General features: G+C 45.4%; 1 protein-coding gene across 1 annotated transcript; it reads right to left on the bottom strand.

The window, feature by feature from the left end:
• Nucleotides 1-26571, bottom strand: LOC119383591 (protein ILRUN). The gene is made up of 6 exons (XM_037651835.2): nt 26253-26571; nt 25621-25775; nt 23540-23694; nt 16696-16882; nt 15436-15578; nt 1-2540 (listed from the first exon to the last, which is right to left on the bottom strand). The coding sequence occupies exons 1-6, from the start codon at nt 26405-26407 to the stop codon at nt 2466-2468; spliced, it is 870 nt and encodes a 289-aa protein (XP_037507763.1). The 5' UTR covers nt 26408-26571; the 3' UTR covers nt 1-2465.
• Between the last annotated feature and the right edge of the window lie 477 nt (nt 26572-27048).

Here is a 27048-nt window from a genome sequence, read left to right as displayed (position 1 = left end):
TTGGCTGTTGCAATCAGTTTTATAAAAACCAAATGATATTTCCACTTTCCAGAAAACTCTTCGCAAAGACGTTTCCTGCAGCATGAAAGGTTATTGACATGTAGTACCCTAGTGGGGGAATGGGAAAGAAACAGGCATCCATAATACAAAATGTCCTTGTTCGTGTCAAACCCTAGAAGTACAGCTACTCACAAACTACAACAGCTGCATACTCTCCAGGAGGAAGAATAAGAGTTCAGGATGGCATATAAACACTATGTGCACTGCACAACTACTGGGTAGTCCACTGGACCGCAAGCAGAGAACTACACTTTCGAGGCCTTTTTGCAACAGACTACTACGTTGTGTGCGGTCAATATTCACAACAATATTTGCAAAAAATGAAGGCAACAGAAATCTAAAATATAAATCTATTTCATATAACTCTGTTTTCACATGTGGGACAGAAAAACTAATAAAAAAAACATGCACAAGTTTTGCACAAAAACGCTCAGCGGGCGACAAGAAATGGGCCGGTGAAGACGGCATCCTTCTGGACGTGCAACTCGGGTTCGCTCTGCAAGACGCATGCTGCGCCCGTGCCTCCAGGCGATGAACGAAGAGTACGCTAACATACTCTGAACTTGAATTGAGCGCTGTCACTGGCCACACTTTTGCCAGCTGTTTCTGACCATATGTCCAGCTGTCTGCTAAAAATTAACGTTACCAAGCTAAAGAAAGGCAACTGGGGAGGAATTTTTCCCTCGACCAATGGAAACAAAACTAAGTAATGACAGCAGCGTATTAAAAAGATGTGTACGATTGAAAACAAAGTACCAAAACAAATCACAGAAAAACTTCCCCGTAGGATCAGGTTGTACCAAGTAGAGTCCAAAAGTTTCTAAGCCAACATTTTGTTCCAGTACTCAGTGTCTTGAACTGACAGAAAAAACAAAAAGTGAGATGGTCACTGTATAGCACAGCCAGCACCACATGTCACAGGAAACGGCATAGAGCGGTTCAATCTTTAGACCATTTCAGAATGAGACAAAGGTAAGTATCCAGTAACGCAAACATGAAATATCATTCAACTGGCGTACATTTGCACTTCTTCCCGTCCCCACTGCAGAGCGAAACAAAAATTACATTGAAGCAAACCAATCAGCTTGCCCTGGCAATCACTGCTGCTGTCTCTACAAGCCTCAAAATCAGTTTTTGCTGTACAAGAACACTTGCACTCACGTGCTCAGGAAAAATGGGCTCATACGCAAAACACAACAGAAGTCACGGCTGTCAGCACAAAGCTGCGAACGCAATCGCCTCACCACTTGAAGAGAGCGCAGCCTAAGCGGACATGGCAAACTATCTGAATTGATCGTGACACCGAAGTTACATACCAAAACACCAGAATACCAAAAGGCTAGACTGCAGCTGAAGTCCGGCTGCACTGACCACAGGGACAAAATTATACACTCGTTTTTGAAGTTTTGCTGTGCTACACATAAACTTTGAGCTTTCAAACTCTTGAATTAGGCCAAGTGCCTCCATGCCTATTCAATGGACGAAGAGTACATGCTCAATGTTACATAGCTAGTACTGGCCACATCTTCAATGATGCTTTACTTGCAGTACATAACTTTCTATATGTGCTAGCTTCTCAAGCTAAGTCAACCACTGTGCATCAATAGCAGCATTAACACAGACTTGGTGCAAATACTTGAAGGACATCCTATCCATTACCTCACGTTAATTTGCACATCAGCCCTTTAAACTGAGGCCTGATAAACACAGCCATTAAGATCGCAGCACTGGCATCTGTCACGAGAGTGTTTTCTCAGCACTTTATGTTCAAAAATAGGATGCCAGCAATGTTAACGGCATCAGCCAATGTCAGCGGCGTGTCATTTCTGAGAAGGAACAGACAAGAAAACGCTTCATGATGAAGATGCAACAGAGCGTCATGTGGCTGTGTGGAGCAAGCCTGACTCTACCACTGCCATCAATGAAACAGTGGCAAAGGATCATTTCCAACACTTCAAGGAGCCCTGGCCTCATGCAGTGTACTAGGAGGATTTGATCAATCTTCATCGTTAAAGTTATCACGGCTTGGCGCAGACAGCCCAATACCGCACTCCACGTCAAAACCATAGTGTAATGATACATTCGTAGCTTTTCACGCCCAAACCAACAAAGCCACACAGCAGTTAGCCCAGAGTACTGAATACCGCTGTCACTAGAATTAGAAAAAGAAATTTAAAAAAAGAGAGAGAGAGAGACGGCCATGCACTCAGTCGCCTACCAGTTCAAAGTCTACAGACACACACGCACATGGGAAGCCAAACAAGCACGCGCCATATCGGGGCTTCACACACACAAAAAATGCACACACTCGTGACGGCACACATCTTCCGGTGCCCCTCGGCGGCCAAGAAAAGGTTAGGGACGTGGACGCAGAAGAAGATGACAACAACCATGGAGGCATTCTCTCAGGACATCATTTCATCCTGGCCGTGCTCATAAGTGGGAGGCGGGCACTGGATCACTGTCTCGCCAGGGATGTCCTGCATATCAAAACACCAAATTAGCATCGGCGTGGGATATATATCTCCTCATCCCATAGGACCGCTAATCCAATTTGCGGGTTACACATACAAGTCGATGACAGCCTCGAAATAGCTCCGAGCCGCAGTCAAGCTCTCGTAAGAGTGTAATAAATGTTAAAGGGGCAAACAACCATACAGAAGATAAATTCAGATAGCCCCACTGTGGAAAGACTATGTCTTGTAGTGAATGAAACGAGCACTCTTTTCCTTACTAAATGAAGATATACATATTCACTTCCTTGCAAAAATGACGTTTGGCTCACACATGAAAAAGCATGATCTGAAAAAGGATACCCTGACACGCGGCCTTCGTTTTCTACCCCCCCACTACCCCACGTAGTGGGGGCTTTTAGAGCCACGCCCACGTGGCTCTAAAAGCTCGCCAGTGAAAATGAAGCTACTGTTTGCCGTATCTGCAACAGATGAAACCTAGGTTGCAAACAATGCGATTATGGATGATAGCTCAGCAGCAATGCAGTTTCACATGTGGTTGTAAATACTGTAGCGAAGCATTCGAACTCTGTAATGGGTTGTCCTCTCAAGCGCCTTCTAGTGGGTCGTCCTCTTTGGCTCTTCTCTGAGAGCACGCCCCTCATGCTGAGAGTCCGCAATCTGTCGCCGTTGTGCAACGTCGCCTAGTGCCATCGATAAACACCTTTACAATACAAATAGGTACGAAGCATTCCAACTATCCTGTTGCAACCATGCGATTGCTGCTGATAAAAATGAAATGCGCACTATGCCACTTAACTTCAGTTGGAAAATAGGGCTATTTATCAACGTTTTGCAAACACATTTGCAGTGCTTAGTACTCAGCATGCTCAGAGGTTTGTCTGAATTAATGGAGCACAGCTAAATAAATTAGAGAATTAACAATAATCTTATGCCATTAGATAATGCACACACTTCCCAGGACCAAAAAATAAGTCCAAACTATCAGATTTTCAAATTCAGGAGCGTATGATTAACAAGCACTTAATGTAGGTTGTGCCCAAATACACACTGTGGTCAACAGATACAGACCTCGAAGGCTATGCTTTTCTACATGACTTATTCGTGCTGCAGGAATTAGACGAAAGGACAAAAGAAAAAGACACACACAGGGTGATCACCCTGAGTGCAGTGGCGTATCAACTTGTTCGCGAGAGGGAGGGCAAGCGTGACTGACTCCCTCAGCACCCTGTATATATGTATGTATGTATGCATGCATGCTTGTATACGTACATATACAGGGTGTTTTTTTAGACAATACATATTTTTAATAAATATTCTGACAGTCATGCTCGTGTCGTTTTCGCACACAAACTCTATGTCGAGGTGGAAATACTTTCCCGCAGCGAAAATGACGTTCATGTGACTAATTAACAAAAACTCGTTAATTAACTTTTTAAATTATTGACTTGAGGGCAGGTGTTTATATTACAAAGTTGTAGTGCGTGCCAATTTATGGCATACCTATTTTTTAGAAACCACAAAAGTTGCACGTATCGAGATATTCATCGTCGAATTTCAAAGGCGAAATCGAAACTGATCGCGCCCAGGCTTGAGGTCCGGCCCAGGTTCGAGGTGGCGGGCTCGGGTCGGGCCGGGCTTGGACTTTGCTCAGTTCTTAAGAATGTTCCACATACGTTGTGCATAGATACATGTCCCACATATTTTATCTCTCAAAAACACCTTTTTTATGTGTGGCAAACTATCTGGAGAAGTTTTATGAGGGACAAGTACTGAACTTCTTTTGCTCCTTGCATATGCGGGGCAACTTGACTTATCTGAAACGGGCGAGTTAAAAGTAAATAGACCAGGTGCTTATATAGTTAACATCTCAATATTCTGCGCTTTATTAATTTAATTTGCAATTGCAGCAACAGAGCTCCAAAGCGGGGAAACATTCTTGAAAGTCCCAGCAATCCAATAAAACTAAAGGTCTGCGTGGAGTCTTGTTACACAGAATCACTATAAAGACACATTCTTTTTCCGTGGCTCCACCACAGCTCTCAGTGGTCGTGTGATGCGACGTGGACATGCACAGCCTGCTTTGTGCGCCCACATTGTTAACGTCTTGTTGCACAATATGGTGCGTGCAAAAGCTACATGATACGGCGGCAGCAGCGTTGGAATGTGCATGAATAGCATGGGTCTATTAAAGGGACACTAAAGGCAAATAACAATTTATGTCAGAGTGAAAGCTCAATGTATGACAACTTCTAAAACGGCAATATTATCAACAGCAGTGCCCAACTTAGTGAGAAATTAAGCTAAATCTATCACATGATGAACGCCACGAGTGGGACATTTTCGAAGTGATCCCGATGACGTATGAGTCTGAATACAATAAATCACTATAGTAATCAAACTAGCAGCAATAAAAAAAGAACCTTCCGTGCATCAAGAGACGTAATAAAATACTGCTTGTTCGTTTCTGTTTGATTCATGGAATAAAGTACCTCTTTGGCATTGCCATGGGGAACGGCGCGCGTAGTTCAAAAGTTCCGTTTTCGCCGAACTGCGCTTCGCCCGGCGCCCTGCTTCGCTCACGCGGTCGCACCTCAGTGGTAGTTTCGGGATTGCGTACTGCCGCGTGTGTTTTGCGCGCTCGTGAAATTTGCTCTGACAGAAGGTTCGACAAAATGCCGCATGCAACGACGCCGGCACTACGAGCCCTCAGCAGCATACCGCGTTCAAGTCGCTGAATTGGAGCCCAGCATCACGAGCCAATGTCTCGTTGTCAAGTTCTCCGTCCACATCCATTGCGGCGATTGCGGCAAGCTTCGATGGCCGTTGTTGCTGCTGTGGGTCCCGCTACTTTCGCTCTGCTGCTACTAGTGTCGGCGGCCGCGCAGTAAAGGCGGGCAACGTTGGGCACGGCAGCAGTGACGTATGAAAGTCTGATTTCAGGCGAGTGATTCGAAGTGTGCTAACACGATGCGGACCACTAAAACGTGATTTTAAAGACGATAGTCTTTCTTGGGGAACTTAAACGCAGAAATTTTGGTCTGTCTTTCTGTCTGTCTGTCTTTCTGTTTGTCGGCACGTCACCCGATTCAGCCAACCGGCCAAAGTTGAACCACTTGCTTACCGCCCACCCATCTTGAACTGGTACGGCTGTTCATACTTGTGAACGTTGTCGATCAAAAAGTAAATATTACGCGTATCTGAGGCGTAACATCATTAGGTAAGTATTAGGTGGTGTGTTCCTTTAACAGAAAATACATAGATACGCAATTTTAAAGACCTTGATGGTATGCGTTTAACGTTGAGACAGTAACGCGTTTATTAAAAGATTGCCACAGCCGAAGCGATCAGCGCTCCAATCCGAGCAAGCGCGAGCGCCAACAACAACCGTCTTCGTCGTCTTCTTTCGCAGGCGTTCTTGTCTGCGCCCTACCATGTTACAAATCACTCCCCCACGGAAAAGGAGCCATCCTGGCGACCTAAGGAACAGGTACAACTGGTGGGTCATAATGCGGCTTCAGTCGATCGACGTGAACAGTCTCGCGGCCGCGACGACGGTGGTCCCTAGATGATTGAACAGGCTCAATAATATAGTTAACTGGGGATGCTTGACGTAGGACGCGGTAGGGGCCTTCGTACTTAGGCAGTAGCTTTGTGGAAAGGCCAGGAGCGGAGGAGGGAACGCGAAGCCACACCAACGTTCCAGGCGAATACGACTGAGGAGGCAGGTTTTCGTCGTGACGGTCCTTCTGGCCCTACTCGCCCTACAATGTTACAACCCTAGTTTCTTAAGGTGCGCTGAAAATTCGACTGCGCTGAAACTTGTCTTCCTCCGTGCCCTCTGCACAAGCTCATGTTGTGTTTCGGTTAATCGATGTGTTGTTGCGAATAATCGATGTGTTGTTGCCTGAACATAAAATCGATCACAAGGCGTTTTAGGTATCTACACATGCTTGGCGCATGCTTCGCTAGCAAGTATACCTTGACCTGTGGTACTCTCTTGTAAAAAGGGGCTGGCTCACCGTGGAAACAGTTGAGCGGACATACTGGGTACGATGAACGTTTGTTCGGCAGTGGTATAGTGTACCTAATTTTCTGCAAATACAATCGGGATCATCAAGATCATTTTGTAGCGGATATTGCAGGAAGAAAAGTGATTTGCAGCATGAGTCCGGTTTCAATAAGGAGCGCAATAAAAACAGGGGGGACAGAGAACAGAACGCTCACTTCACTTTGTTTTGATTGCGCTCTCTATTGAAATTGAAGTGGACACGGAAGTGGAAAAATTAATTGGCTTAATTGATTAATTGTACTCTGAGAAATCTAATGTCATTAATTCCACCAACACAGATGCATTGATAACGAAGAAAAGCACAGTCAAAGTTTAATTTTTAAATTTTGCACCAAGATCTCCACGCGTGACAACACGAATTTCAAAGCGTATTTTTCACATTCTGGCGACTTTGGGTAGTCGATATTTCCTGAAGCATCGTATCATATGTTAAGTCTATGGCCCCCTTGGATGGCAATGAACTTCATTTTTGCTGATTAGGAACTGCGTAGGCCCTAGTGGACGCTGTCAAAATCTATGACGTTCCGGTGTTTGATGCGGGAATTTCATGGTGGCGCCACTAACCGTAATTTCTTTCTACGCGTTTTCTCGTGGCAGGCGTGGTGATTTTAGAATTGTAAAAGAGTAACTTACTGATACGACAAAAATAGTTTATTTTTTCCTTTTAGTGTCCCTTTAAAGCATGCCATAACGACAAAGCCAACTGTGCACCCTGCTGGATATGTATATTCATCGTAGTAGCACCTTGCCACACAGAAAGAAATAGAGGAAAAAAGCCAAATTTATTACATTTGTTGTAAATACACTAACCTAGATAAAAATGATAACGAATCCCGCGCACCACGTGCACTTTGGAAATACACATAAGGAGCCGAATGGAAAAAAATAAACATACCATTCTTTTCGTATATCACACCACTGCTATCATATGCAGTTATAAGTTTTTGTGGCATAGTTTATAGTTTATTTGTCCGCATGTTATTGTACAAAAAAAATTATAAAGAGATTGCGCTATAAGCACGCCCTCCACCGTTGTATCACATATCCTGCCACGCTAAAGTTTCTCGCACTGCTTACGCTAGCCGCAGGAACGCACATCTGCCTTGCGAAATGTGAAAGCGTCGGCAGTCGTAGTTCTTAACTTCCACCACTGGAGCAAATTTAGGATGTCTTTTTGGACTTCTGCATAATGAAATTAGCTGTCCAGCTCATGCCTTCATTTCTCTCGTTCCCGAACGTTGCGCCACTGTTCAATATAATCTATAAAATGCCTCTGAGGGCTTCTCCTTGCAGTTTTCCGCAGTGTTATGCACGGCTTGCACAGGGCTCTTTTTTGTTTCATATTATAATGGCAGATGCCTTCCTAACGATGTACCGGTAGAAGGTCGCCTACACTGGTAAGACTAACTGGTAGGACTGGCAGTAGCTGGACGAAGTGACTGCGATGTATTTTCGGGGTTCATTCCAGTTTGGTAATAAAGGTGTGAATAAGCTTCTCGACGCTTACTCTTTGGATGCATATGATTAGAGGTAAGGGGACATCACCCGGCATGGAATTTGTGAGTCTTATTTCAAGCCAGATATTTTGTCAAGCGCATATACTTTGTCTTTAAACATGAATATACATGTTTAATGGACTTATGCTATTCCTGCACATTCCAACGCTGTTGTGGCAGTACCGTGTAGCTCTCGCACCATATAGCGCAGGTGTGTCAAGCACGCGGCCTGCGGACCTCTCGCTAGCGGCCCGCACATTACTATCTTCATCCCATTTTTTAAATGCGAATGCATTTCTTAGTCGGAGCATATCAGGCGTCTGTCGGTGTCCGCGCGCCGGCAGGTGTTATCTCTCCGCTCTCACTCCTTCTCCCATAGCAACAGCTGCGGGCGCGCGTGCTTATCCTCGCCCCTAGCAACCGGAGCAGGTGGTGCGGGCGGAGTAGCGGAGAGTGAGTGTAGAGGAGGAGCGCACTCTGGCGTGTGAGGGCGCTCGCATTGTGGGAGCTCGGCGGAGCTCCCGCGTGTGTGGAGAGAGTGTAGGAGAGGGTAGGTGCAGTGCTTCGCCGCTCCTTCTCTCGCCATTCGCTCTCTCTCCTCCCTGCGCCCCACTCTCCCGTCCGCTCGCTCGCACGTATATATAAATGGAGTGAAGCGCGCACCTCACTCTCGACCGTTCGCTGGCTGGGCGCCTCTCAAGGAAATGGCAGAAGTCGGTGAAGGCGAACGTCTGACGGCAACGGTACTACGCCGTGTACTCTCGGCGCAAGAAATGCATTCGCATTTCATCACGATTCCCTTCTTTTCTTTATAAGTACATTCTTGGGCTACACAGGCATGAAAGGTCTAAAGCATGTTTTTTTTTTCATAAGGCACCGCCTGCAGCCATCATGTGTTGATACATAAGCATGAAACAAAACTCTATATTGCCGAAATGGCGTCCAGACTTTAGTCATTTTGGAGATAGGTATTGATATGTTGGTGGAATCTTGCCGCCAAATACCCTTCAGTAATGACCCATATATGAAAAATGAAAAGGTCTTTCAAATGGCAATGTTAGCCGACATCTGGTACAACCTTCCCCCCTCTCCCTCTCCCACCACCACTCTCCACTCCTACCTTGGTCACTGTCCTGGCCCTTGCGGAAGTAAATTTTCATGAAGGCGGCCCGTTAGTCGAGGTGGGCTTGAGACCCATGACATAGCAGAACAAGACGAAAGCTGAGATGTTAACAATGTGGGCACACAAAGCAGGCTGTGCATGTCCATCTCGCGTAACATGACCGCTGGGAGCCGAGATGAATCCACGGAAAAAGAATGTCTTTATAGGGCAGTAGAATGGAAAGCTCTCTTTATAGGGATTTTATGCAACGAGACTCCGCGCACTTTTTTCGTTTTAGTGGAGGGATGAAACTTTCTAGAACGTTTCCCGCCTTGGAGCACCGTGATCACACTTGCGATGATAAGTTATAGGTATAATTTTATTATATTACATTTATTACTGCGATTACAAAATAACATTTGGGATTTAAAATAATAACAAATGCAAATAAATTAAAGAATAGTGAGATCTTTTAGCAAAACGCTTTCTTGGGCTAGTTGGTTCATGACTTCTGAAGGAAAAATTGTAGCACAAAGCAACACACGGACAGACAAAGAGCACCGGACTAGCACTAAATCCCATGCTCTTTGTCTGCCCGTGTGTTTTGCGCTAAAATTTTTCCTTCAGAAGTGAGATGTTAACAACATAAGTGCCTGGTCTATTTACTTTTAGCTCTCCCGTTTCAGATAAATCAAGTAGACCCATATGCAAGAAGCAAAAGAAGATCAGTACTGGTCGCTCATAAAACTTCTCCAAATAGCTAGCCCCACATAAAAAAAAAATCGTTTTATCGAGATAAAATGTGAAACGTATATGTACGCGCAGCGTATGAGGAACACGCTTGAAGGGACACTAAATAAAAGAACAATGATTCTATTATCAGTAAACTACTCTTAAAATTCCATAATCACCACGCTCGCTGCGACGACAGTCTTGGTAAGCAAAAAAACGCGCAAAAAGAAAATGTGGGTGCCGACGCCGCCTTGAAACTCATGGAAGAAACACCGTGGCGTCATAGATTCTGACGGCGTCTACAGGGATCTATGTAATTCCTAATCAGTAAAAATGAAGTACACTCACCTCTGAGAAGGCCATAGACTTAACATGCCAAGTTTCAAGAAGTTTCATTCACCCAATGTCCCCAAAATACGACAAATACAGTTTAAAATTCATGACGTCACGTGCGGAGATTTCAGCTCAAAATTTAAAAATGGAACTTTACCTGTGATTTTCTCCTTATGATGGTGAAACTAACTACATTTGAGTTCTCTGAGTACACTTTATCAGTCTTATCCGATTCATTGTTTCACTTTAGTGTCCCTTTAAAGGGACTCTAAAGGCAAATATTAAGTCGACGTTGATTGTTGAAATAACGGTCCAGAAACCTCCGAGTGCTACTTTTATGCCAAGGAAGTGCTTATTTTGAAATAAAATCAAGTTTTAGTGGTCCGCATCGCGTTAGCGCACTTCAAATCACCCGCCTGATAGCGGTATTTCGCACGTCACTGTTGCCGTGTCCAACGTTGCCCACCTTTACTGCGCGGCGGCGTGCACTGGTGGCGTGCACCATTCGAGCATCCGGCAACATCACATGCATGAGGTATTTTGTCGAACTTTCTGTCAGAGCGACTTTCACGATGGTGCAAAACACACACGGCAGTAGGCGATACTGAAACTACCACTGAGACGCGATCACGTGAGCGAAGCAGGGCGCCGGGCGAAGGGCAGTTCGGCGAAAACGGGACTTTTGAACCACGCGCGCCATTTCCCATGACAATGCCAAAGAGGTTCTTTTATTGCGATAGCAATTATATGGACAGTTTCGGCTGGATTTTGCCGTCGCCGTCATGCACCGTATATGTATAAGTATGTATATATATATAAAAGCCCCAAAGAAAAATAATTCAGAAAAGTGCTTCCGAAGCGCGGAATCGAACCAGGGACCTCTTGCTCCGCAGCGAGTGGTGCTAACCACTACGCCACGAAACGCAGATCCTCCACGTAGCTAACGGCGAGCGTTATATACACACCCTTTACCACTGAACGGACTCAGAGACGGCAGGCGCTTATAAGCGTTTCTTCATTACCAGTGAGATGGCGCTAGGAGCGCGATGAGCGCATTTAAAAGTCATCGGCGAGCTCGCTCGCTTCTTCTTATATTTGTGCAGGGACAACCTTGCCCTTCCGCTGTCTGCTCGCGCGGTTTTCTCGTGGTGAGGGGAAGAGGGATGTTTCGAGCTTTCACCGTGATGTCCGCGCTCATGTTACGGAGCGTACGAAGGTCACTTGAGCTCAAGGGACGCCCCTAAACGAACAAACAGAAGATGAGCGCGAACTATCAAGTGTCACAGCTCGACACTTGAAGCACGCTAGTTTCCTTCGCTGCTTCAGCCGCCTTTTTTTCCATGATTCAAACAAACAAACAAGCAGCATTTTTTTACGTGTCTTCATGAACGGAAGGTTCTTTTTTTATTGCAGCTAGTTTGATTACTAGTGATTAATTGTATTCAGACTCACCAAAGTCATCGGGATCCTTCCAAAATGTCCCACTCGTGGCGCTCATCGTGTGATACATTTAGCTTAATTTTTCGGTAAGTAGGGCACTGCTGTTGATAATACTGCCGTTTTAGACGTTGTCATACATTGAGCTTTCATTCTGACATAAATTGTTATTTGCCTTTAGTGTCCCTTTAAGAACTGAGCAATGTCCGACGCCGGCCTGACCCGAGCCCGCCACCTCAAACCCGGGCCCGGCCCTAATCCCGGATGTTCAGACCCGAGCCCGGCCTGGGCCCGCCGTGAAAACTACTGTACCCGGGCCAGCCCGGGCCCAGGCTGTTGGGTAGGCCCGAGCCCGTGCAGTGCTCTAGGACAGACAACCGATCAGAACTCAAATTTAGATAACCCCACTAATCGAAAAATTCTATATTGTATTGGCTAAAACGAGCCCTGTTTTTTTCATTAAACACGAATTTATATTTTTATTTCTCCATTAAAGTCACTTTTGCTGCCTAACGCAGCAAAAAGCGAAGGGGCATATGATTGCAATCACGTGACCTTTTACTGGTGCACGCAATTAATGGTCTCTATATCAGTGTTGAAATACAATACACTTTTTTTATTAGAATATTTCCTCACCTAAAATGATGTGATGCTCATAAACAGCAGCCTGTGGCCTCCACGATTAGCCCGGCAACGGCACTAATCATGGAGGTCATGGGCAGCATGAAAGTTAGCTGGGGGACTAGTGGCACCGGCACACAAGTTAGAGAAGTACCAAAAGTGCCTGGCCCGCAAGGTGGTAAGAGGATTTCACGTGATGACGAGCGTTCGGAAGTCTTATTCTACTGGCTTTTTAGATTAAACAACGGTTGAAAATAGTAAAATGAGATTAGTTAATCACAGTTGCACGCACTCCTGCGAAAGTAGATCATTGAGTGTAATGAACAGTTTGCGAGGAGGGCTATCGAAATTGCTATCAATTATCAGCATTGCTGGATGAGGCAATCATACTTTATAGTGGCTTCTCAGATTAAAAAATTCTTGCAATATATCCACGCGCTTTTGGAATCAACCACTACAGGTTTGACTACTACTGAGGGAGAGCTTTAATTGCGCTGTAGAAGACTGGCTCAATAAAAATCTGTTGCGAGTCCCTTTAATAAATATCCATGTGTTCATTACACAACGGCATCTAGTGTGTCCGTTTGTTCTGAGAGCGGTGCTTTTCATAACCCACAGTACACAGAACTAAAACTCACTAATGTGAGCAACTGTGGAGTGTGTGTGACAACAATGGCAAGGTGAGGGCATGACAACTTGTCGACAAGGAGGATGACTTGAAGCTATTGCACTCCAATGGGGAAATACTCCAACCTGTCGCATTACGAATATTGAGTGGGTCACAAGGTAAGAAGGGCGGCAACACTGTTATTCGCTCGTGTCATGAATGCATCTGTGACCTCACAGGTACAGCACCGAGCTGCTGTCCTGGTGTACCGTAGCTGAAGCTTTACCGTCAGACATGTAGCACACCTTCTAATTTAATGGAGAACAGCTCGTGTGCTACTCCCTGCTACACCTACTTGGCCAGACAACCAGAAACTGCAGAGCAGGATTAGGAGGCAGATAGACGTTTGTTTTAAAAGTTATGCAGTAAAATCTTGGTGATACGAACCTGGCTGATACAAATTTCAGTCTGATACGAATTCATAAAATTACCCGGCCAAGTTCCATTATGTCCAATGGGCCCGAATTCGGATGCTCCGAACACTTTTCCGCGTTAAGACGGGTGATACGAAATTAGATACCGAAACCGTCGAGCGACAGGCAACAGCAGCAGGCTCCGGAAGCTCCAGAAGAACGCGCGGGGCCAGCGCACACGGATTGAAAACGGAACTATCATTTGCCACAACCGCTGCACACGAAACTGCGGTCACTGTCGATACGATCATGTATGGCAATGACGAAACTCCAAAAGTGCATGCGCATCCAACGCACACCAAGAAAAAACAATGCTGCTTGCCGCAACCACCACGGATAAAACCGTGGTAGACATGATCATAAGATAGCAACGACGCACTTCTGAAGGCACATTCTGAAGGCACACGCGCAGTCAGCATACACAGATTGAAAACGGAACTACAGTGTGCTGCAACCACTGCGAACAAAGCCGTAGTAGACGTGATCATAGTTAGCAACGACATAATTCTGAAGGCATGTGCGCAACCAGCATGCATGGATTGAAAACGGAACTACCGTTTGCCGCAACCGCTCTGCACGATACCGTGGTCGCTAATAGAGAGTTTTAGTTTAGCGCGCGCAACGGCCTTGCGCACGCAACGGGTGAGAGAGAGCAAGACTGCGCATGCGCTGAACCTAAGAGAGATGCATGCGTTTGCGCGCGCAAGAGATGCGCACGCTAGATCTCGGCGCTTACGTTGCGCCCGCTATGGCCGCTGCATACCTTACGGGCGCTTCTCTCGCAAGATCTCGACCGATCGAGACAAGCAAAATGGCTGCGTCTGACAACAGCACAAGCGGCACAGCGGTCATGGAAGCGAATAAATCCCACGTCAATTTCGGAATTGCCCTCGATTTGGAGCTCCTTGCCTACGTGAGCAGCTAGAATCCGTTCGCGGACCCAGTGCAGTGGACAGTGATCGCTGCAAAGATGCAGGAGATATTCGATATCGTCGAGACTGCAGTCGCCCTTCAAAAGCCACCGCTGTCGGTTTGTGAGCATCAAATCGTTTATCTCTTCCTATGAAATAGTGGCCAAAAGGCGCTGGTTCGAAAGGATGCTGGAAGGCATTTTTTCTCCCTCGCTGCTGCTCGCCTCGTAGAAGTCGTACCAACCGTCACCGTTTACCACAGATCACCTCAACAAAATTTGCGCCATCGTAAAATCTTGCCTTGTCTCGTGCCTTGACTTGTGTTAACTATGATCGGCTATTGTAGTTTATTTCTTAGCCACTAGATGGCGCAGAAAAACACGCCGAGACGAAGGTGCTGACGCGCAGACGCAGTCCACGTTTCGGCTGTTGCGTACGGTAAACTAAAAATGTAGGAGACAGCCTCAACTCTAACGTACGCAGCGTGCAGGCCGTTGCGTACGTACAGGTTTGCGCGCGCTAAACTAAAACTCTCTAATGATGTGATCATCGATAGCGACTACGCAGCCCCAAAGGTACACTGCTAACGCAGAGGTATTAAAGGCAATAAAGTCGTAAAAAGGCGCGAAGCGTTTCGGCATTCCTGTTTGCTTATGACTATGGTGGAGCGGACTTTGGCACTTACGTTTTCAGTTGGCCTCAGGCAAAGCTTTGACATGTGCATTCGAGCAGCCAGCTGCGCCGTCCCTTATTAATCCATTATGAGCATCCCAGAAGGACATACACGAGTTCTTTCGACGGAAATAAATGTTTTGTACATATATCATGGTTCGAAAAAGAATTTTGCCAGGATTTTTGCCAAATTTTGCCATATTTTCACTCCCCCTTCAGATTCATATCACTGAGATTCTGCTGTGAAATGGTCGTGGTGAGGGGTATGAACCACCTGCTCGCCCAGTACAAAGTTTTTTATGCCCATGATCACTGCTGTAACACCATAGCACAGGGAAAACACCACTCTAATCGCAAGGTGGTGGTTCTGTCTTTCATGTTATCGTTATGAGCGCATTAAGTGTGGGAGCATCTAGTCCCAAACGTAAGAGAAAGTGGTACTCACCGGATCATGGATGCCGGACTGCATGGGAGAATGAGGTTCACTACTGTTCTGCACATCACAGACGGCAGGGCAGTCAATGCGGGTGACAGGAAAGCCCGAGTATGGAGAGGGTGACTGTTCACATGCTGTGGGCAACTCTGCAGCTGCAAAACACATGCCCAGACAAAAGATGTCCGACACATCCAATTCAACATTATAACTTTGCACAAACAAAAATCCAAGTACTTCCAAATTTTAATAATAAATGTTGGGGTTTAACGTCCTAAAACCACGATATAATTATAGAGACGCCGTAGTGGCGGGCTCCAGAAATTTCGACCACTTGGGATCCTTTAACGTGCACCTAAATCTAATTACACGGGCCTCGAGCATTTTCGCCTCCATCGAAAATGCGGCCGCCACAGCCGGGATTCAATCCCTCGACCTGCGGGTCAGCAGTCGAGCACCATAACCACTAGACCACCGTGGCGGGTAACTTTCCAAATTTTGATCACAATTATGACATATTGTGTGCGTACGTCACTCTTAATGCATAGTTAGTCTGCATTGACGATCCTCCCACCGCCCCCTGCTCATTACTATGGCACTAGCACTCAAGTCGGGCGTGTTTCTTCACCTTTAGTCCCAATGTCACAGCCATCACAGAAAAGCCGTGCACTGTCAGAAATAAATTAATTAAAATAAGTATTATACTTTAATTGTGGCAGAGTTCTACATAATGTTTGCAATGCCTTACGCAACACACTTACATGAAACGCACAAGAACTTCAGCGTGTTTCAGAGACAATCAATCCTCAACTAAACTAAACGCTGCCGAGTGCAAACATGGTTCACAATGCTTGGCTGAGACAAGGACACGGCTACCCTAATGACTGCAATTTAAAATAAAACAGGCCAGAAAGTATTGCAAACTGTAGGTTTAAAGAAAGAAGTAACAGTCAAGCGACAGATAGCAAAGCAGCAAAGGCCCATACGGAGTAATCAGATGTCCCTCGTTTGCCTGTTCACAGTGTGAATCAAGCAGGCAAGCTAAGCCCCTTCCGCTACACACGACTGTCGATTCCCACCCAATAAAAAATGTTATGCATAAAGGATGCATGTGCCATGATGGTTGGTTCCATAAAGCTTAAGTTAATACTCCTGCAGCAAGATGGCATGAGACACTGTACGAGAGTTGTCATTTGGCTACGAAATGCTTCGTCCAAACATCCACACATAATTCTGCACAAATTCGAGGAGTGCTAAAACATGCCAAACTACCTTTGGGCGATGCGAAGGGATTGGCGGCCGTGGGGCAGGGAACACTGTTGTGTGTGGGGGAGCCTAGCTGGTGGAAGGCCTCCATCTGTTGGGTGACCGCCAGCAGACCCCCTTCAGCCACTGTCAGGATGGCCCAGATGACCTCGCCAAACATTTGGCCTCCCATCGTGCACATCCGCCACTGACCCTGTTGGGACCAAACAGAGACAGTGAGGTGAGTGCAAAAAGACACACCACAGCTTATCCAGCATCGGTGTCAAGCGTACATTCAAGCAGTGCCTTTTATTGTGGCCTGTGCCCCAGATGGGTTGGCTCGCTGGTTGATTCGTAGGAGTGCTACAATGTTTTCAAAGCCACGCTGAAGCTCAGACACATGCCGCAATGGAAGGTTTTGTATTAATTGCATTTAACTATAACACAGGAGTGTTTCTGCAAGTAGCTTCCATCGAAATGTGGGCACCGCATTCAGGAATTGAAGTCATGAGATTGTGTTCCAAGGACAGAATGCCATGGGCAATGCTTCACAGCTGCAGGTCCATCAGATGAGTGAGAGATCGACACTATCCAAATTTAGCTTGAAAAAGAAAGCATAAGGACCTCTCTTACTGAAGGCAGACTCACAGTTTGTTTAAACAGAACCGAGCAAGTGCCCAGAACCTTTTCCAATACCCTCCAAAATAATAAAAATAAAGACTTCTTTTAGAAGGTACAGTCGCCGACCGTTTATTGGGACGCTGAAAATTCGGACATGCTCGTTTATTCGGACACCTTCGAGGCACCGCCACTCGTCCCATTGAAGCAATGTAAACTCACGACCGAAAATTCGGACGCCCCACAGCCCGCCGTTCGATTTTTCGGACTCCGGCTGGCTGATCAAGTGCGACGTTGAACGCTTTGACAAGCTGTCAGCAATGTTTACAATATTTTTGCTAGGTTGCCAGCACTGAAATGTTGCACTGGCTATAACTGGAGATCAAGCCAGTGTCAAAAATCCACGCGGAAATTACCAATCTCGAAGGCTATGTTTGTTGGCTACATGTAACGGCTGCCTTTTGGCTTTAGCCAGTCAAGTATCCATTGACCGGCTACCATGGCCAAACAGCAGGCCAAGACAAGCCAAGATTGGAATCAGCTCGGCGCGGCGTTTGAGGCGAATGACAGCGCGTACGAGTACGACGCGGATCCTAATTCGGACAAAGAGAGTACGACAACAGAAGCGCTGCAACATCAACTAGCCCAACGTCGTTTCCTTTTGGCGTGTGAGGATTTGCGTTGTCAGGTGTTTCTGTGGCTAGGCCTGATCTGCGTCCCGAGCTTATGGTACATTCGACTGGTCGTTTTCGAGCGCTCCGCAGGCGCTGAAAAAAGTGTGTAAAATAGCAACTAACCATTGCTACTAACATTATCGGGTCAAAACATGATCAGGAATCAAGATCATCCGTCAGCTACTCGAACTAGCGCATGTAGACAGTGACTGCCGTGATGATGCACCTCCCACACCACAGCCATCAAATGCAGATTTAGCGTAGGTTGTTGCAGTGCTATTGCCGACCTGCAGGGGCGGCCAAACATTGGCTGAAATACAGGCCGACTTGGTCGCGCGTAAGCGTATATGTGTACAGACGCGCACTAAGTTTTTTCCGGCCGCTGGGCCAATAAATGTGCTTTTTTCTGGTGAATCTTTTTTTTCGGACTCCCGATTATTCGGACTTTTCGGCGGTTCCCGCCGAGTCCGAATAAACGGTTGGCGACTGTACACGGTTGACATGCGGAACGAAAAGCCGCGTTACTGCTATCCAGTTCACATCACATTCTTCAAAGCTGCTAAATGTTTGGTCAAGAACACAGCTAACTTCAACTGCCTTTCACTCTCTTCTTCCAGGAGATGAAAACAAAGAAATGGGAATTCAGTTTTTTTTTTTCATACTCATTCAATTTTCAGTACTCATTCACAGTGAAGTGACTTCGAAGGCAGTAGTTTAACCACTGCCTTTGGTGCTCAGCCTCAGAATAAAGTTTGTAGTCACACGCGAGGTCCAGTGTTACAGAAGAGCTCATAGTATCGTTAGCAGCCACAACAGTCGGCCCTCAGATTACTGAATACACGTGTGGGGCCCACGCAATCCGAATACAGACCAGCAGGAATTCACTGGCATGCTACTTTAAGGAGCAGGCCGCCATAGTGTCTGCTTGCGGAAAAGGAAACTGTGCGCTCGCCTCTGCACAAGTTCCACGATGACAAGCATAAATGAGAGAGAAGCCAACACCTGCACTGCACAGACACAAGCGAGCCCTGCCATGCACCAGACCTCACTCAGACCTTTTACTCATTCATCACAGGCATGACGACCATATGAAGCCGGAAGACAAGGAAGCCAGGAATTCATCATCACCATCGTAGTCATCAGCCTATGTTATGTCCAGTGCAGAGCAAAGGCCTCTACCAGTGATCTCCAATCCACCCTGTCCTGCACTAGCCGATTCCATTTCACGCCTGCAAGTTTCTTAATTTCGTCGTTTCACCTAACCCTTTGCTGTCCTCGGCTGTGCTTCCCATCTCATGTTATTCATTCCAGCATTCTAACTGACCATTGTTGATCAGTCCTTCTCATGAAGTGGCCTGCACAAGTTCATTTCTTTCTCTCAACATCTACAAAGACATTGGCTAACCCCATTTATTCTCCGATCCACCCTGCAGTCTTCCGATCTGTTAGGATTACACCATCCTTTTTTATTCCATCACGTACCAAGTGGTCCTCAATTTCTTCTGGAGTCTCCGTTATTCTCCAGGCAGATTTAACTGCTTTTAACTGATACAACAGAATATCTTAAAACAGGGGGAATTAATGTGTAAGAAAAGACAGCTGAATGCCTGTGGAAGAAAAATTGAGAACCACTACAGGACGTGTCTAATGTTCATATGATTGAACTATGGCAGCCAACGTCTCCCCATTAATTTTTGTGGGTATTAGCATAAGCGTAGTAGCTGTAGGGTGATTCCACGTAAGATCGAACAAACGATGGCTGGTCGACCTCTCAAATTCATTTGAAAATTTTATATATTATTGCCTGATGAGTGGAAAGAAGAGATCCGCAATTTGTTTTGTCGCCAAAAATTTTTTCGAACCACAGGAAATCAATAATGACAAAGAGGTGGAGTGGAGCGCTCATCCGCTCTGCTGTTTTGGCCAACTTTCGTTATGAATTGCACAAAATATATTAGAGTGAGGTAGCTGAAATTTATTTACCTAAATATATGCATGTTTTTGCTTCTGCTCAGGTATTTTTAGTTTTTATGTGTAGTGTAGATGTTATTATAAAAAACCTCAAAAATGGCCCAATCGGCAAAATTTTCTTTACTTTGAAGGTCTTTATCTCAAAAATGCCTTGTAGCAGAGCGACAAAAATTCTGCATTACGTTCTTCGCATGCTTATCTACCAAACTGCCAAATCTTGTATTTATATAACGTTTCAGTAAAGAGATATGATCGGGCAAACTTCAAGAAAACACCGAACAATGAAAACTTCTGACGACAATTAAAAAAAAAACCCATTTTTTAAATTTCTTAAACTTTGTCCACTTATTCTCCTCCACATCAGCTTTCACAATCATTAAAAACATGTTGCATAATGTCGTTGCACTAATAGTTACGGCCCCTCCAATGAGACCCTTTGGCAAGGATGTGCAATTCCGACTTCTTGCCCAGCAAGTGTATAAAATGCAGGCAGGATTGAATTTCTTTTATTAAAAGGTCAGCAGGGTACCTAAAAGGGTGTCGCCGGCACTGAAGACGTAAAGTTTTAAATTATGTGGTCACTGCAAGCGGCCACGAGCGCGGAGCTACCGAGAAGGCGCGCGCGCGCCCGAGATGCTCGTTGTAAGAGACGGCGCAGTGAGAGCTCGTTCTCGCGCCCTCAGACCGATTGAGTTCGAAACAGCAACACCTCTCGGGTGACTTGAACGCACGTGCACTGGAGCTTCGCTATTCTATCCGCCCTCTGTCCGCATCTCAGCTAGGCGCTGATAACACGGCGGAGATGGAAGCAAGATAAAAACTCTATAAAGGAGCTATGTGAGCGCTCGCTTCACGCACGCTGCTGCCACAGAAACTGCGCTGCGCCAGTTGCGATCAGTGGAAAGCATGAACGTGGCGCTCCAGTGGCAAAGCAAAATATGAATTGTCAAAGGAAAGAAAAGCAAAACTATCGGTAACCGGATGCGCTTGTCTATATTGGATGTCGGCAGCAGACGGCGTGAACTGGCCGCGCGTTCGGTGCGCTGTTCACACTTCATTCGGCGCGGATAGTTCTTGTGCTTTGCTCTTACTCTACTCCTCCTGTGCGTCTCATGACGAGAAAGTATAGCTCTGAATGGGTCTATTGTGGAGACTACCTTTCGAAGCACAAGAAGCGTAAAAGAATACTGACACGAATTTAAAAAAAATTCGGATTGTTGCTCTAAATAAAAATACTGGTGTCGAGAAACCTAAAACGACTATCGTCGTGCCTGGCGATGCATCCTATATATTTTAATTAGCGCCACCTTAAAAAGACACTTTCGGTTTCGATATCGAGGGGGTGGCTTCTCAGTGTCGTTTCATAGCAGTGTGACGTCACGGAGATACAGAAATTCGCGACGTACTAGCGGGAAATCCGTCATCTGCTCGTGGTGCAATAGACAACGATGAGTGAATTGTCCTCCAGTGACTCTGACAGTGATTTCTACGATTTAGGCTGCATGCAGGACGCAGAACTCGCGAACTCGGAGGAACTGTCTTGACTTGTCGGGATAATGTCCTTGCAGTGTGGCTGGCTTGCATATGCTCAGCGACGAAAACTTCAAACTCAAATTAAAATATTTTATACGTATTCTCCAACTCCAGTGTGTGGACAGCGTGGACACTGCATACCAACGAAGCAAAAAATGTCCCTTTTGCGATGTCTCAAAATCGTGTCAGTACTGCTTTAATTATTGCAAAGAAGCCAAAATTTCGCAGAGTTACCGACCTAGACATAAATGCTTTGAAGGAACGTTTAACACCCGAAAGATCAGTGACTGTCAGTGAGACAGACTACTTGTGCTACGCGTGCTTTTGCTACCACTGCAATGAAAGATCTTCACGGAACGCACAGTTTAACGATGACATTCTTATGCCCCCTGAAAATGAAATCGACGCAATTAACCAGATCACTGCGACTACCAGTGCACGTGCGTTCAAGTCACCCGAGAGGTGTTGCTGTTTCGAACTCAATCGGTCTGAGGACGCGAAAACGAGCTCTCACTGCGCCGTCTCTTACAACGAGCATCTCGGGTGCGCGCGCGCCTGGTCAATAGCCCCGCGCTCGTGGCCGCTGCAGTGACCAAATATTTTCAAAATTAACGTCTTCAGTGCCGGCGACACCTTTTTAGGTACCTGCTGGCCTTTTAATAAAAAGAAATTCAATCCTTTTTCAAATTGGCTAGCGCGAAAATCGACAAGGACTAAGAAGGACACTGATGTACAGGACAGGCGCTAGTGTTCGTCAGTGTTCCTTCTTAGTCCTTGTCGATTTTTGCGCTAGCCAATTTTGAAGATTATGAACCAAGTAGCCAACAACGTATACTATTAAAAATTCAATCCTGCCTGCATTTTATACACTTGCTGGGCAAGAAGTCGGAATTGCACATCCTTGCCAAAGGGTCTCATCGGAGGGGCCGTAACTATTAGTGCAACGACATTATGCAACATGTTTTTAATGATTGTGAAATCTGATGTGGAGGAGATTAAGTGGACAAAGTTTAAGAAATTTAAAAAATGGGGTTTTTTTTAATTGTCGTCAGAAGTTTTCATTGTTCGGTGTTTTCTTGAAGTTAGCCCGATCATATCTCTTTACTGAAAAGTTATATAAGTACAAGATTTGGCAGTTTGGTAGATAAGCATGCGAAGAACGTAATGCAGAATTTTTGTCGCTCTGCTACAAGGTTTTTTTGAGATAAAGACCTTCAAGTAAAGAAAATTTTGCCGATTGGGCCATTTTTGAGGTTTTTTATAAAAACATCTACACTACACATAAAAACTAAAAATACCTGAGCAGAAGCAAAAACATGCATATATTTAGGTAAGTAAATTTCAGCTACCTAACTTTAATATATTTTGTGCAATTCATAACGAAAGTTGGCCAAAACAGCAGAGCGGATGAGCGCTCCACTCCACCTCTTCGTCATTATTGATTTCCTGTGGTTCAAAAAAATTTTTGGCGGCAAAACAAATTGCGGATCTCTTCTTTCCACTCATCAGGCAATAATATATAAAATTTTGAAATAAATTTGAGAGGTCGACCAGCCATCGTTTGTTCGATCTTACGTGGAATCACCCTGTACACCTCGGAGCATTAGCGAGCCCTACTCACGGTCACGGCACACACGCTCGCAGGTTTGACAACACACACGTGCACTACATCGTGTTTGTGCACATGTGTGTGGCCTACATATACAGATTGTTCTGACACTCAGGAGCAAGAATTATTTTTTTAATTCTCATATATATATATATATATATATATATATATATATATATATATATATATATATATAAAGTATGAACTTACTTCATATAGAAGCTAGTTTCTGATGCCCTTGCACAAACGCTGTTTGAGCATAACTTTAATGTGGGCATACATCCCTAGCCAGTTTCAACGTCGTCATTTTGGGGATGCGACCGCCACGGCCTGGATCGAACCCACGTCTTTCGTGTCAACAGCTGAGCACCATAACCACTGATACACCACGGCGGCTCCTGGCCAGTTTCAAGGCACTACAAAATGATACAAATAAATAAACACAGCGAGAAAAAAGAATATTCACCTGGTAGACTCCCGGCTTTCCAGGACTTGACATTTCCACAGAAATGTCTGTTGTGTGGCCTGGCCTCAGACTCTCCACACTCACTCTGTTCATGTGTCCTAGGTGGTCGCCGCCAACAAACTTGAGCGAACACGCAGGCGGCCAGTCAGTGTCCCCTGAGGATAAACGATTTGCAGAGAGGAAGCGGACCACACGTAAATTATGTCAAGCATCCTTACCAACCTGACGAAGTTGTAGCACTGGTCATCGAAAACAGAACTTTCAGTGAATCCTCGAATTAAGGAGCTTAACTATTAATGCAACTGGCCCACCCTATAACTAAGACATTTTCGAAATTTCTTTCCACAGTAACTTTTACTTGTCCAGTAACAATTAAAGCCTGCATTATGTCTCATGCAATCCTTCATCGCAGCAAAGCACGACTACTCGCCTTATCGTGTACATGGTCTTCACACTGCGAAAGTACACAGAAGGTGCACTTTATAACTATTTAAGTTGGCTGATTCTATAAAAAGAAACCTTCATCTAGCAGAAATACTAAATTATGCAGTTGTTGCAGCAGCAGACTCGGGATAACTGAAACTCACTCAAATGGAAATGTTGGATAAATGGAACACTGGTTTCAGCTTTTGGGTTGAAGTATCAAGTTGTGCTACTGTAAAGAGCAAAGCAAATCCAATCCATAAAGCAGTTGTCTGAAAGTTAAGGCAACTAAAAGAGTGCAATGTTGCACCTGTATTTCTGTCATCAGAACTTTGCTAGGCAAGTAACGGGCACTGAGGAGTAAGAGAGCGCCACAGATTAGGTAGGATCTTGGAATCTGGCTTCCACTACTGCTTCGTTCGTACCACTAGGAATAAGAGGTCTCACACCAGTCACACGGACACCTATGACTGCGATCAGGGCAGATCTGGACTGGATTTCTTGATCACAATACAGAACGGTCGCTGCTACACGGTCCAAACTAACCTGGGTTGAGTTTGGTGCAGGTACCAGACAAATTGTGATATGGGAGCCAGAACAGGAGTGTCTTGATCCCAATCAGGCCAGATCGCAATTAAATGTGACCGTGTAGCAGCACTCGGTTCAGATGGAGCCTAATCCAGATCGACCCTGATAGCAATCATAAGTGCCCGTGTGACAGTGGTATCAGATGATGCCATCCTTAACGGCTCGGAGAAGACATTTGAATATATTATCAGTGATGTTCACTGGTGAAGGCGCAGATATCACTCCTTCAGAGCACAACGTTTCAGAACTGCAAGATATGCAGCCTGCAGCGCTATTTTTGAATGCCAGGAATGCGCAGAACTTTTGGGAATTGATTTGCAAATAAGCATAATCTTGTACAACAGAAGAGAACAGGAGAGTCTCTTGTTTCACAACAGTAACATGAAAACACATGTATGCTTTGCCAACAAACAGATTGCGGTGACTTTTGTGTCCTTCATGTAAATAAAACTTCGAATATATGGAACCCATTTTGCTGCGTCTTTGAGTGTCATTTGTAAGCAGTCTACCATACTCGTTCACTTGTAAGATTGCAGCTGAAACCTAAATGCTCAGCTTGAAACCACCTGGACACTAGTTTAAAACAAACTGCTTGCTTATATATCAACAAAAGCATGATGAATGGTCGAATAGAACGACCCAATTTCCAGGCTAATAATTTCAGTTTGCACTAAAAAAAAATGCACATAGACTGCGTCAGTGCTGTGTTTAAGATTGTGTACAATTAAGCTATTAAGGTGAAGCTGTGCAAATATTAGCAATTAAAGGACACAACAGCAACAGCCAAGTTGTGCTTAGATATCTGATAAGCTCATAACCTGATGCGTGCCTCTGCATCTGAGCCATCGCATGAGTCAGCTAAACGAAACGATAAACAAAGTCGAGATAAAAAAAAAAAAGCGGAAACCTTTGCTTTTTTTTCCATGGTGCACACACCGCTACGATAAGAGAGCTAATATTTGCATGAATTAGGGAATGAAAATGAAAATCACGCATCCTACGCAAGCGTAGCGGGCCGAATGATATATGAATGGTCGCGATCGAACGAAATCTGCGCAAGGTTATCTTACCTGTGTTCTGTATCCTCCAGGTCTTGACAAACCTCGTATTCGGAGGCACAGCCTCCCCATCGCCAATGGTAACATCCTTTATGAGGGTCATGGAGGGTCCGTTCTCCTTGGGGGTGTCGATATCAAAATAGGAGCACACAGCTGCCTGCAGGTTCCTGCACAACGCGAAACCATTGCGCTATGTCAAAAAAAGAAGAAAAAAAGAAAGCACGGACAGTTCTGCGCGTGCCAGGAAACTCTTAACAACGCCTCACGGGCAGGTCTGCCTATGAAACATTGTTATCGCGGAACGTGGAAAATGCTCGCATCTCTACGAAAGGGGCAGTGCGGTTCAATTGCAGCTGATTACGAAGGAGGGACGCTATTCGTACTGTCGAGTGGTTTCGATTCGCGACCCGTACGCCAAGACCGCGGGAATAGCTACTGAAATAGATGCCAGCGTTTTTCGGGAAATCAAACGCGCTGTAGATAGACGCGGAAGGCCAAATTACATCGCAGTGTGTGCAGGGCAAGCCCCCTGCAATCGGTTAGCATCACGAGATGAGTAATGCAGTAGAGCCTAACCCTAACGCTAGCGCGCAAACGAGCAACTGTCAGCGCTTTACGCGTGCCTTGCGCTTCACCAGACTCACCAATTGTTCATGTCCAGAAAGAACGCGCATTCTGTGGTGTTGAGCTGGTACCCGAGTACCTTCTGAAGTTGGCAAATTAAAACATCACGGTCGGTCGTTCCTAGGCAGCTAAACTGCTGCAGCAAATTAAGGTCCAAATCACTGTCAATATCCATCGCTGCGTGCGATTTGAGAACTACCCATCAAGAACAGTTCGTCGTTTTCCCACGCCGTTGCGATCGACTACTCGAAAGCACTTTCGTCAACCGCATATCATCCGCTCATAAACACAGACAGACGCCATGACGGTGCAAGCGAATGATGACGTAGTGACCGGTGCCTTGTGGGTAATATTACAATTAGCCACGTGTTGTTGTGACGATTCTCATCATCGATGACGATTGCATCAGCTGGGCCACCCATCGCCTCTGTTAAGCCTGTCAAATCATACAAAACCGCATGGGGGCGCCACTTTAGCTAGCAGCACATTGTTTAAGACGTCATGACGTGCTTGATGGGCCCAAAAAATTAGACATAACTTACTGGAGGCCGCGGATAATTACACATAAGAGAGTTAATATTATTTTTTTTTAATTTTTGATGATCAACCTCACGCTTAAGACATGCTGAAACAGGCTTCCTCTCGCTGTCAATGCCCCAACAAATTCCAGCAAGTCTCATGCCGAATGCAACGTGTGCGGAATAATAGAGGTTCTGAAAATGCACATAACTCAGGTATGTGTATGACCGCTTTGTAAAAAGAAAAAAATAGAAAGCGAAGTCGTTGCAAGCCTTGTCAGATTGTGGCGCCACCTGA

Source organism: Rhipicephalus sanguineus, chromosome 2 (genome assembly GCF_013339695.2).
Source record: "Rhipicephalus sanguineus isolate Rsan-2018 chromosome 2, BIME_Rsan_1.4, whole genome shotgun sequence".
NCBI classification, from domain to species: Eukaryota; Metazoa; Arthropoda; class Arachnida; order Ixodida; family Ixodidae; genus Rhipicephalus; species Rhipicephalus sanguineus.
Note: the sequence above shows the minus strand (reverse complement) of the source record. Positions and strands in the feature narration are given on the sequence as shown.

What these genes read in the sequence shown, in the direction of transcription:
- LOC119383591 (XM_037651835.2), bottom strand. Translation starts at nt 26,407, where the DNA reads ATGGATATTGACAGTGATTTGGACCTTAATTTGCTGCAGCAGTTTAGC. An exon ending in TCCCTTCGCATCGCCCAAAG is followed by an intron (nt 15,579 to 16,695) that starts GTAGTTTGGCAT and finishes TGTGTTTTGCAG; the next exon opens with CTGCAGAGTTGCCCACAGCA. An exon ending in AGTCCGGCATCCATGATCCG is followed by an intron (nt 2,541 to 15,435) that starts GTGAGTACCACT and finishes TTTGATATGCAG; the next exon opens with GACATCCCTGGCGAGACAGT.